The 12470-nt window shown below is 31.7% G+C and overlaps 1 protein-coding gene across 2 annotated transcripts; it reads right to left on the reverse strand.

The window, feature by feature from the left end:
- Positions 1 to 3613: 3613 nt before the first annotated feature.
- LOC101246892 (probable glutathione S-transferase DHAR1, cytosolic) lies at positions 3614 to 10334 on the reverse strand. 2 transcript variants are annotated; one of them, XR_003244284.2, is made up of 5 exons: positions 6571 to 10334; positions 6328 to 6468; positions 5373 to 5496; positions 4493 to 4937; positions 3614 to 3643 (listed from the first exon to the last, which is right to left on the reverse strand). XR_003244284.2 is itself a non-coding variant. In XM_069291447.1 (3 exons), the coding sequence occupies exons 1-3, from the start codon at positions 6652 to 6654 to the stop codon at positions 5482 to 5484; spliced, it is 240 nt and encodes a 79-aa protein (XP_069147548.1). In that variant the 5' UTR covers positions 6655 to 10334; the 3' UTR covers positions 4944 to 5481. The 2 variants fall into 2 exon arrangements, 1 of the variants encoding a protein (XP_069147548.1); XM_069291447.1 differs by lacking the exons at positions 3614 to 3643; positions 4493 to 4937 and having other exon boundaries at positions 4944 to 5496.
- Positions 10335 to 12470: the final 2136 nt, after the last annotated feature.

Raw genomic sequence — 12470 nt, forward strand, 5'->3', positions numbered from 1 at the left:
TGTTACACTCGTATAGTTGTGATAATTGACGTGGTTATGTATTATGCTGATATTTGATTGATTGAGATGTATCATCATCCCCTTATTTGAAATAATATTGTATACATGCATTGATATGAGATTGTGTACAAGTGGGTACGTGGAGATCGCCCGTGCTGGAGATGGTGAGATGTTAAGATTATAATTTGGGCACGTGGTGATCGTCTGTGCGAATTTTTTTGATTTTATGATAGTGCGTTGAGATCATCATAAGAGACACGTGGAGATTGTCCGTGTCGGTAGATGGACCTCGCGAGCCGCCCAAGTATCATGAATTCTAAATATATTTCCAAGGAGTATCATGTAGATACGGTTGAGAGATACTGTGTATTCTGAGACATCACATTTCATGGTATCATATTGCATATCATTCCATGACATCCTTCATTTTTATAATAATGTGTTTTTATAGGTAGTTGGTAAGCGCTTGATTTTTGATTATCTCTATTTAAAGAAATTTTACTGACAAATATTCTAGACTTGTGTAAGTAAAGAACTAATTTTCATAAAATCCCGTCACTATTTCTTCGTTGTGGGTCAATGAGATATACTAGGTACACGTGATTTCGTACTCATACTATATTTGTTGCACTCTTTTATTGTACAGATTCAATTCTGAGTACGAGCACATCTCGTGGAGCTTTTTAAGTCTGAACTTGGAGTGTCTTAGGACCCGTTTGGCCATGCGATGTGGTATCATGATATGAGATCATGAGATGAAATTGGAGTTTTGTTTGGACATGCGATATGGAATTTTGATGTTGCATATTTTCACATAATCGTAAAAATCTCATAAGGTCTAAAACTATTAAAATAGACCCAATTGCTTATTCAATTTTATCAAATAAAAAAAATTATAAAATCGTATAATAAATTATTACAAATTTATTTTTCCTCCGCTTAAGTAATTGTTTCATCAATATATTTGAGTAAATATAAAACACCTTTCACGGGGTCTTCAAGATTTTATTATTCAACAATCACGAAGTGTGAGTTAAATTAACTATGTTGGTGAGAATAATAAATTTAATGTCGGTGAGAATAAGAAATTTTAATAAGTAATGATGTGATTAAAAATTTAAGTTACATGTCAATAAATCGTTAATATATAAAATGTGAATTTTTTTTAATAAAATATAAACTCGCGCATCAATTTTTGTATTAAAATAGCTCAAATCATGATATGGTATTCCATATGATTCCATGTCATGGTTTTTGGAGAATATTGTATTGCATCTCATGATATGGAATCATGAGATGAAATGAGTATAAAATTGCATGTTCAAATGTTGATTCCATCTCATGATACCATATCGTGATTTTGTTTCACATGGCCAAACGACTACTTAGAGTTGTGGTAAGTTGATTGGCTATTCTGTGGCCCACACCTCCCTATATCTTTTAGTTATTCTGTTATTTTAGTATTCTGACGGGATATTTCCTTATGTTGGATTTGTCATTTTAGTTTTAGACTTGCATCGTGTTTAAAAGCTCTTGTACTTATGAATCTTTTGGTCATAATCATCCTTAAACTATACTCCAAATCTAAACTACATCCTTAAATTATCATTATTAGCAGGAAACATTCTTCAAGTATTTAAAAGTGAACACTAAATATCCTTATACTTTAATTTATCAGAAAACTAACAGATCCCACAAAAATAAAGTCATTCCTTCCTAATTATTATTTTTAAATATGCCAAAAATACTATTGTGAACGTTCCATAATTGAGTTTAGCATTATGCAAAAAAAAAATTAATTTGACAGTATTTTCATTTATTTTTCGTATAGTTAGATATTATAAATGTTATTAGTTGAAATCTATTTCGTCTCAATTGAATATGCTATAAGTGATTTTTGTTGGGGAATTTCACTTCTAATAGTGTAGAATGAAAATCAAATGCGAGACAAAATCAATATTTTGATTACTTCAATATCATATTCACCCAAAAATCTATTGATTCAAAATACATTTTGACTATGAATAAGGTAAGACAATTAATCTCCAGCTTCATTCCGTTACTAAATGAGAAAATGAGAAAATAATGTATGTAATCTCACAACTTCCAATTTTTTTTGTTTCCATAAGCAATAATTTCTAAGATTATTTTTTTTAAAATCAGGAACTTTTTATTGAAAGTAATGAATTTATGTTGAAAAACTTTTGTTGATAGTCACATGAACTGCTCATGATTTTCTAGGATCCCTTAATTTTTTTGACGATATGTAAAAGAGGATGAAAATTGTTCACATTTAAATACTAGAAAGATGTTTTGTGCTAAGAAAGACACTTTAAGGATGTAGGGTATGTTTGGGGTATAGTTAAAGGATGTTTTTGGTCAAAAACCTTACTTATGACACCAGTACTTGGGTGGTATGCTTAGCTTTCCGCAATTGGCATTTATAAACGCTTAATGTCAAAGATTTTTGTAATCATTGTTACCTTTTACCTTATTAGTTAGTTAACGTTAATAAAATATGTTGGATTGACTTACCTATAGATTGGGAACATAGATATCATCAGGACTTGTGAATTTTGGTCGTTGACAGTTCACAAGTCTTAATTGAATATAGAAAACTTGCTTATGTTATTCACAAACACTTAAATCTATTTTCCTCAATTTTGAGGCTTTATTTCACTATATGCACGTCTAGTACAAAATAATAATTTATAATTTATAAGTAAATTTGAAGAGAATATTATAAAATGGTCAGGAGAGTAACCATTTAAAGACTTTATTTCACTATATACACGTCTAGCATATATATATATATATATATATATATATATATATATATATATATATATATATTGTCATTATTTGTCTCATATATATTATTTACATTTTTTTCTTTTTAAGCATAAATTTTATTGATTATGCTTATATATTTATTTGTAGAATTAAATGAGTGTGAAAATAAAAAAATTTAAAAATAAAACCAATTAAAAATCAAAGATTGAAAAGAGAAATTAGACAGACTACTTAATAGATTTACTTCAAGATAACAATAATAATAATAAATTTTATATATATAGCAAAGTAAAAAATGCGAATTTTGAAGGAAATAAACATGTGCCACGTGGTAACTATCCAAGGCAAGACAACGAAGAGTTGGAGCCGGCTACTGTTCACCTGGAATCCAATTTCGTTTTAAGTTTTGAGTTTCTAATTTGTTTTGAAATCAATTATTTTAGAACTAGGAAGAGGTGGCCCGTGCAAGCAATAATAATTCATTTGTGCATGTATTATCAGGATAGTAGAATGTTTGAGCTAACAATTTGTAATTTGTGATTCGTATTTGTTAGGTAAATTTAAATGGTGACTATAGCAAGTTTTTGAAAGTCCTTATGATGCTTATATCGTCCGTAACTGAATATTTTTCCTGTAATATTTTTATTGTGAAATTGAAACTTATTGCATTTTAACGCTATACCAAGAGGTTTCTTTACCGTTGAAGAGAATGAAATCAGTGATCATAATACACCATCAGTGGTGCCATCATGACGCTTAGCAAGCAATTCTATTTTTCTTTTTTTCCTCATACTTTTCTACTGGAGAATTAAACAAAATTTCTGGTCTTTAGTTTGATCCGAGCTATTGACTGCATTTCGTAATGAGAAGAAGCCATAAAGTAACTCATCCAATTCATTAAACCAAAATCTCTAAATAAGTATATATGTGCCTATACATGATCATGATTCTTGTGGAGCCCAAAAGCTTGTTGGAGAATAAAACATGCCTAAACAGTTGTTCTAGTCCAAAAGTATTGATGGCTAAAGTTCCAGTAGAGAAGCATTAATAGATAATTTCCACTAATATTATTTTAATAGCCATCAATTACTCAGCTGTTAATCCCTGACCTATGTTGCTAGGACTCTCCAAAAATATTGCTGCACCTGTGTTGGGTACTCCAAATATGCACCACTTTGGTGTATCTGACACGCACCCGTCAATATTTTTTAAGAGTCCGAGCAACATAGTCCATGACTCAATGCCCAATGTCATTTGTAGCCTCTAGATAACACAGAACAACTAAATTAGGTAGTAAGAACCTGTGCTGATGTTTCAGCCATTCAAACTTAATATAACTTATGCAAACAACTCTCCTGCCACCAAAAAGCAATACCCAATATCAATTAGATTTAACAACTGTTATTCCCAGAGACGAACTGCTGTTATGGAATAGACATCGTTGTATTCATCACGTCGATGTTATACCAGGCAAAGGACAACTATACATTCTTTTCTTTCTCAGCCTCTTGCACCACATAAAGAATGGCACGCTAGCCCTCTTGCACCACATAAAGAATAACACTCTAGCCAATTACCGTACAGTGAAAGAACTCACATTATTATGTAAATGCTATCACCTTGTTAATTTTCCCAACATCTTTTGTCATACAAAATAAATATATCGCAGGAAAACCATGGAATTTATATAAGGATTTACACTGTACATTGGCCAGTATCCTCGGCAGACTAATTAATAAGTAGTTACTACCCCCCTCATCATTCACGGAGGCTCCATTAGCTACATTTTCTTGATGTGTTTTCCTTCTTCGTTTCTTATGACAAGCTAAACGCCTACGACAGCTCCGCTTCCCTTCATCAAACTCTTCTAGAACATGTAACCTGCCGAAAGTAATCATAATAACCAAACCATGATCATTGTCCAGGAATATGTTAATGCGAGATATTTTCTACTTCTTCATAGTCCAAGTGCTACTCCCTTCGTGGATTCAATCTTTTCCTTTTTGACAGAGGGAGTTATATACCTGAGGGAAGTAACTAATGAAAGTTCTAGCAAATGAAATATGTGCTATTATCAGGCAGAAAATTCAGTTTTATTGCCATCTGCTGTACCAAAATGTGCATTGCATCTGAGAGGTCCTGTACTGAGAATTTAACAGAGTTCTTTTATCAGTAAGCTCACGATAAAACTCGGATAAGTCAAACAAAAAATGCAATACATTAGAAGTTTCTATATAGAATGGTCCAAACACCAAAAGCTGTCTTTGTTCTGATAACATCATGTTCTCCACCCTAGTACTATTGAATCCTTCTACTTCTTCCTTTTTTTTATCAACCCCTCTTCTATCATTAAAAGACAGGGAACACACACACCACTTGCACACAGATAAAGTAATACAAGTTACAAGAGTTATTAGTTTAAACATTTTATCACAACAATATCTATTCAACAATAAACTCTAATGTGACAGAATTTTAAGTATCCCCTCAGTTATCTACATATGTATAAAAGGGCATTTCATGATCAACAAGATTGTTGGTGTAGAAAAAAGTCATAATCAAACTTCAAACAAGTGTACCTGAACAATGATACGTTATACCCTTTCAACTGGATAATTTGCTCGCTTTCCACAAAATTTCAACAAATCCATCAGAATCAGCCCCTCTTCTCCCATTCGAGTGGCTACATTAACGAGCCAATTGCTATAACCAAGAGAATATGTTAAGACTAACTATATAAAATAAACTGAAGACCTGAATAACATGTAGCAACTTGGAACATTGATTCTAATTATTTTTCATTAAGTTCAATTATAAGTTAATGAGAATTGATGACCATACGTAAAACACATAACAATATTCTGACCTAGTTCATCACTTGCATTTACCATGCTTGGCCAAATTGCAAAGTTAAAAGAAAAAACAAGAAGAAGTTATACAAGGTCTCCTGTTGCACCTCCTTGCAATCAGCGTAACATCAATAATGTCTTTCCCAGTTGCAAATTGGAAATTGAGAAAATCTTATGATAAGTAAAGGCATACGTCAAAATGGAACAATAATAACTCTCATTATGCAGTAGTCGAAGTGGCTATACTACTTGAAAAAAATCATGTATTTAACTGAATTACAAGGATGCTGCCTTGGACAACTGGAAGCAAGAAGGGGTCAAGCTGTAAATGCAAGGCATAACAAATGAGTCAAAACTCTAATGGCTGAGTTCCAAGAATTCCCTTCGAGATGACCGAGAAAATTTGTTCTCAAATTTTACATGTAACAATAACATGTAACTTGAGTTCTTTAAGAATGCAAGAGTCTTAAACAAATATTCTGATATATACATATATATATATATATATATATATATATGTATGTATATATATATAATGTGGCTATTCTTTAAATACAAAAACACTTCAACACACCGATAAGACATAAAAAAATTACTCCAGCGCAAAAATGTTCTCAAAACCCATAGAAAACCAGATACCAACCATGCACGCACACAAGGATACGGAGAGAAAAAGATTGCATACCTTCATGTAATTACGCACGTGACTCAAGCATTCAGTCACACTCCACTTCTTGAAGTGTTCAAGAGCCACCTCGAGATGGTACAATTTTGGAGCCAAGCTCATATCAACTGAATAAACATTCTGTCCATTGACATATGGTCCCTGATGAAATTCACAGCCAATAAAAGCTAAGTTCATCGTAAAAATTAGAGACGCATACATTTAAGTTAAACATATCAGACAGTTCAATGTAAAACTATATACATGAGCCTTGAGATGCTCTTCCAAAGCCTTCAATTCATCAAAAAGTGCCTGCACAGTACAATCACTAGAATCCTTGCTCTTCATAAATGATACGATGTTAGGAAATATTTTCGAGCCCCTGCAATCCCAAAACAAGTTACAAATGATATTCCACCCGTTAATATCAATGAAATAAAAAATCAAACTCCAACAGATGCTAGCTTATTACCATGATGAATCATACAAACACAATATACAGACAATCATGTAAAAGAAAACACTGGATAGATAAACCAAATAATTACTATGTTCAATATTGAATGTCCAATTTGACTTGGCATATTAAGAGATGAGAATCTAAAGGTGAAGCATATGAAGCACAATGGTAGCCTTTTTGCTTCTCCAAAGAAGTAAGAGAAATGTGGTATTCAGTAAAGTAGCGGATGATTAAAATACAAGAGGTGTTGTTTGGTTTAAAAGTTCAAAACAGAGCTTTCGCAGAACTACCGTTAGATTGTTATAAAAACTGTTTTCAACCAAATGCAAAGAAAGACAGATTTTTTTCGAAATTTAAACCAAATCTCATCTAAGACATTTGAGATAAATGATAAAATAAAAATATGTAAATTCAATTTGAAACATTGGAAGTAAGTGTTTTTGCTTGATCTAAAGAAAATCAAGCCACAAAAGCAAAGAGAACTATCACAAAACTTCATTTAAATGTAGCTTGCAGAAATCTAAGACGAATTCACTAATCTCTTCCCTCCAAGGAATAAAGAACAAAAGGTTTGTGAAGTATAACAAAGAAACCTTTGCACAGAATTTTAAAGGAAAAACATCATGTTAAAGTAATTAGATATAGCAACTCCATAAAACAATGGAAATATGAAAATAGCAAACTAAATATGGACATAAGAGTAACTAAAGATGGACATAAGAATGAGGATAAGAGGTTTAGAATCTAGAAAATTGTGAGCATCAAACAGTTTCTTTTACAATTTTAATTCTTGGGCGTCGTTGTGGTTTAGCCCCGGGCCCAGCAGGTTGACCTGCTTCTTGGCCATCCATGTTCACAACTTTCTTCTAGCTTAGCTGCCTATGTGCTTTGAAATGAAACAATAAACATTGGTGAGAGGCACTTGGAGCTCTTGAATGTTTTCGATATTTTCACAATGAAAGATTTCTTTAGAGGTATTGAGTTTGTTTAGGCATAAGGAAAACCGATTCGACGCTTGTAATAGCATTTATCATGACGTATCTTTATTTAATTGTTAGGACAAACACAAGGATGAGAAACAGGAGAGAACAACAAGAAGAAGTTTTGTTTTCATGCCGATCGGTAAATAAACCTTATTCTAGTACCTCTTCCAAAGGTTCAGGAAAACATAAGAGTATTACCCCAAATCGCTTTCGAGTGGACGTGGTACCAATTCATGTGAGATGCATTCAACTGATTTGTCTTGTATTAAACATTTTCTCTGTTTCTTACCGCAGTCCTTTTGTAACGCAACTTTTGTGCATCACAAAACGATGGTTCGTCAGTGAATGTAATTGTATTTTTGTGCAGTCCAACAATAATTATAGAAATAATTCAAAGAATCGGGTGCATGATCAAAGATGAAATAGGACAAGTCTATCAGAAGGGCGGTTGTGGAGGCTTCGGTAAGGGAAACTTCTCTGAGCTGTTTAGATCGATCAAGGAATACGAGAAGATGTTTGAAGCCAAACATGTTAATCAAGTAGCTGCTGTTGAATGAATATATACAAGCATTAGCCTACTATCTAATTGAAATAGAAGTTCTCCAATGATTTCATAGTAGAGAGTAAAGATACATAGTGCATAATATGTACCATCTCATTTTAACTTACCAAAAAGCAGATCATATAGTTTAAGAAGAAGCAAAAAAATTTAATTCATATTTCGAGTTTGTTATCTTATCAAAGAAATAACTTGCACATATGTAAAATTTGAATACAAAAATTAAGCAATCAGGCTTTGGCCTTCAGTATCAATGCCCCTCTGTATAGTTAAGTCGAATATTGATGATCGAAGGTATGCCTTCTGTAATTAGCTGACCTTCAGAACAATAGACAGACCTACTGAAATTCAACAAAATATGCAAATTATGTAGACAATAACAAATTAGATGAAAAATTCATGGTACATTAGATAATGATTCAAGAATTAAAGTTTATAAGTTCGTATGCTGAGATTTTTCAGAAGCTCCTACATATAAATCTATCAGTGCATAAATTAGCTTAATTGTACCACGACTACAACAAAATTCAATTGATTCGTATTCAAACTTCTTAGCCGAGTCAAGTTATGAACCTTTGTTAATGGAACATATACAGAGCATAATCTTCTAATATTAGGCATATTTTCTCTGCACATGCCAAATAACCATAAAAAACAAACAAAAAAAAAAGAAACAAGGAACACGCACCAACGAAAGGGGAAATCATTTTAAAGCTGGAAGTACGTGGCAAACATTTAATAACATACGCCTCTCTATCTATCAAAAGTAAAACATTTGAGAGAGATCAAAATAGTCGGGAAGAGTAAGACTTATCTCAAATCTCTTCTACAGATTTTCTTAATGGTCACAGAGAAACTTTTGCGTCAAGTTCTTCATCAAATAGGTTCAGTGATTCACCTTTTATATCTGAATTCAGCAGCTCCCGATCACACTCTTGGTCCTCTTCTTGGTCTCAGAAGGTAATAATAGCCACAACAACATTGTTATACAACCAAAAATATGAGGAATAGTAATTTTGAAAACAAGTTTGGTTGGTGAAATAAGAATTTATCAAAATTTTGGGCTATCCCCAAAAGCTGGCTATCCAACACAAATCTCTTTAGAGACCTACCTAAATTGTTTTTAGGAATGAAACTGATAATATTATGTTCTTCGGTTTCATGATAAATAATCAATATTGAATAACAAGCCAAACCCTTTTTATAAACTATGAAAGGATAAACAAATTCTTTTCCCTTTTAAAACACGAAGCACAAAGACATCAGATAAGATCATCACCAAAATGGCCCCTAAAGATACCATTTCACAGATATATTCTTTTCCAGAATAGCCACTTTAATGTCCACTATAACAACTCAAGATTTGTAGTTTCCAGGAAAGTGCAAATTTTTTTGATAACAAAGGAAATTGTAGTCGTTGTCCTTTGGAGGTTGTGCACAAGGTAAACCCCAGTCCTATACAATAGCTCTTGTCATTCCAAATATAAAAACAAATTCTACATTGTACCGAAACAACACTAGTAACAACTACTATACTATGATTTTTCACATAGTAAATCAAACTATGGCGACAACACACCGAGACACACAAATGGGAATAACCAAATTCAATCAAGTTAACATCAATGATATTAAGGGAACTCAAATAAGAGCATTAATTGAGGACAACAAGAATGGTTTCTTTGATCAATGAAACAGAGGCTTAGTAGTTAGTAAACACTTTTATCAAACACTTCATATGCAAATCTGAAACCATCATAATTTAACCCGACTTGTAACCCCCGATAGAACAAAAAAGAGAACAAATAAAATTAGACGAACACATAACGGCAAGGAAACTAAGCACAGTGGAGTAAAATCCATGAAAAATATGAAAAATCAGAGCATCGCTTGAACCAAATGAAAGCAAGAAATGAACAAATTGCATACGAAACCATGAGTGTAGAGGCTTCTTTATTTAGTATATCTCAAAAAACTAAAAAAATCCAAAATTGAATTAAAACACACCAACATGTCATGCATGAAATCGAAGATGAAAAACAAGAAGAAAGATTCAAAGAAACCTCCAGATTTAGGTATCAGTCAAAAGCAGAGGAACACCGAGAAGAGGATTGAAAGTAGAAAAAATTACCAGTTCCTATGCTAAGTAGTGCCACGTGTAACTACACTTGAATGACGAAAAAATCCCTAGCTGAAGCAGGCATGTTGAAATAGCCTTCTTCTAATATAGTAGTAAAAAATTGTATATAATAGCAAATTACTAATTTAAAATAAATATTATAAATTAAATTGATTGTACCCCATAGAAAATTATTGCTATTTTGTGTCTCATCAAGTGAATCTCGCTCGCCACTCTCGTTCTCTTCCTTGCCTCTCTCATTTTCTATACAAACGCAAACATTTAAAATTTATCTGTATTTGTATAAAGCATAACAAATTTGTATGTATATATGTTTTCGTTGCCCTCTCTCCGGATCTCACTCGCCACTCTCTCAAATATCGCTCGCTCACTCGCCATTCTCACTTTATACAAAAACGCAAACTATAAAATGTGTTTGTATTTGTATAAAGCGAGAGAAAATTGGATATATGCACATATTTTCGTTTCCCTCTCTCCGATTACGCTCGCCACTCTCCTAGATGTCACTCGCTCGCTCATTTGTCTCTATCACTCTATACAAACACAAATATATACATTGTGTTTGAACAAAGCAGGAGAAAATTGTATATAAAAATAAAAATGCATATATTTTTTTTCTATACACTTATTATTATACAAATATGATCTTCACGTGTCCATTTTTCTTTTGTCTTTCTCTTTTTCTCGCTTTATACAAACAAAGATTATACAATTGATCTTTTATATATGTATACCAGAATAGATTATACAACTGTTTTCTTTTGTACTGTATATGTATAGCGAAATGATACAACTACCTTCTTTTGTATATGTATACCAAAATATACATGTTTATGTTTGATATGGAGCACAATTATGTAAACTATAGCTATAACATACAAATATGATTTTTATGTTTGTTATATGTGAAAGTTGCTCATTATTTTATTCGGGATTTTCATATTCTATAAATAGTCCATAAGAACGATTAGTCCATAAGAATAATTATTTTGAGAATGGAGGATACAATGTAGAAATTAACTTTTGATTTAGGATTTCATCTCTTTTTTTTCTTTTATATATTTTATTTTACATCTTTTTTTGAATGATACATTGTAATTTCTCTATGTCAATGTGAAGTTAAACTTCTCATTCTTGGATTATATTTACTTACAAGATGATTGTTTAGTGACAGGGGCGGCTCTATGCTTTGGCCTTTAAGGCCTTTGCCTTAGGCCCCTAAATTTTTAGGGGGGCCAATTTTTTGTTAAGATTAAAGTATGTGCTAAATTTTTATAGAAAAATTAATTATTATGAAAAAAAATATTTTATAAAATAAATTATTTTATCCAATTTAACATCTTTTGTACTTTGTTAAAAATAAGAATTAATAGTGAAGGTGAATTACAAATTCTTTTTTATTTCTTTTTAAATTTTAGTTTCAAGCATTACTAGAGTATAAAAATATTAAAATGAGGTATACCAAGTCATAAACTTCTTGTGTCAAATTCTATGATTTTGACTCTTATATTTATTTAATATTTATCAACGTATTACTTATAGCACTATGTTAACAATACATATAATAATTGCCTCACTTAAAGGATGTTTTTCAATATTGAGTTGATAAAATATTACCTAAAACTAGTAATTGAAAAAACAATATTAAGTACCAATAATTTCCATCTAAATAGTGTAAATTTGTATTTTTTTTTGAATAAATACCTATATAAAGTATATTATATACTAGGCGGCAAATTGAGATTTCGCTTTAGACTCCCAATTACGTTGAGCTGCCCTTGTTTTGTGATTTTTATTGGCATAATTGTTTATCATATTGGTTGTTCTTATGTTTTTTTTATTATTCTTTTTATGCTTGATCATCATTAGAATAAATTTACTGTCTTGTTTTGAACTCAGAAGAGGAATAGAGGGATAGAACGTGGAATACAAGGATCATAAATTTTTCTTGCGTGTCACTTGAATTGATTTGTGTCTAAGATAGGGATATACCTAGGTGCCTTGCTTGCATCCAATACGGAA

The sequence above is a fragment of the Solanum lycopersicum genome, chromosome 11 (assembly GCF_036512215.1).
Source record: "Solanum lycopersicum chromosome 11, SLM_r2.1".
NCBI classification, from domain to species: Eukaryota; Viridiplantae; Streptophyta; class Magnoliopsida; order Solanales; family Solanaceae; genus Solanum; species Solanum lycopersicum.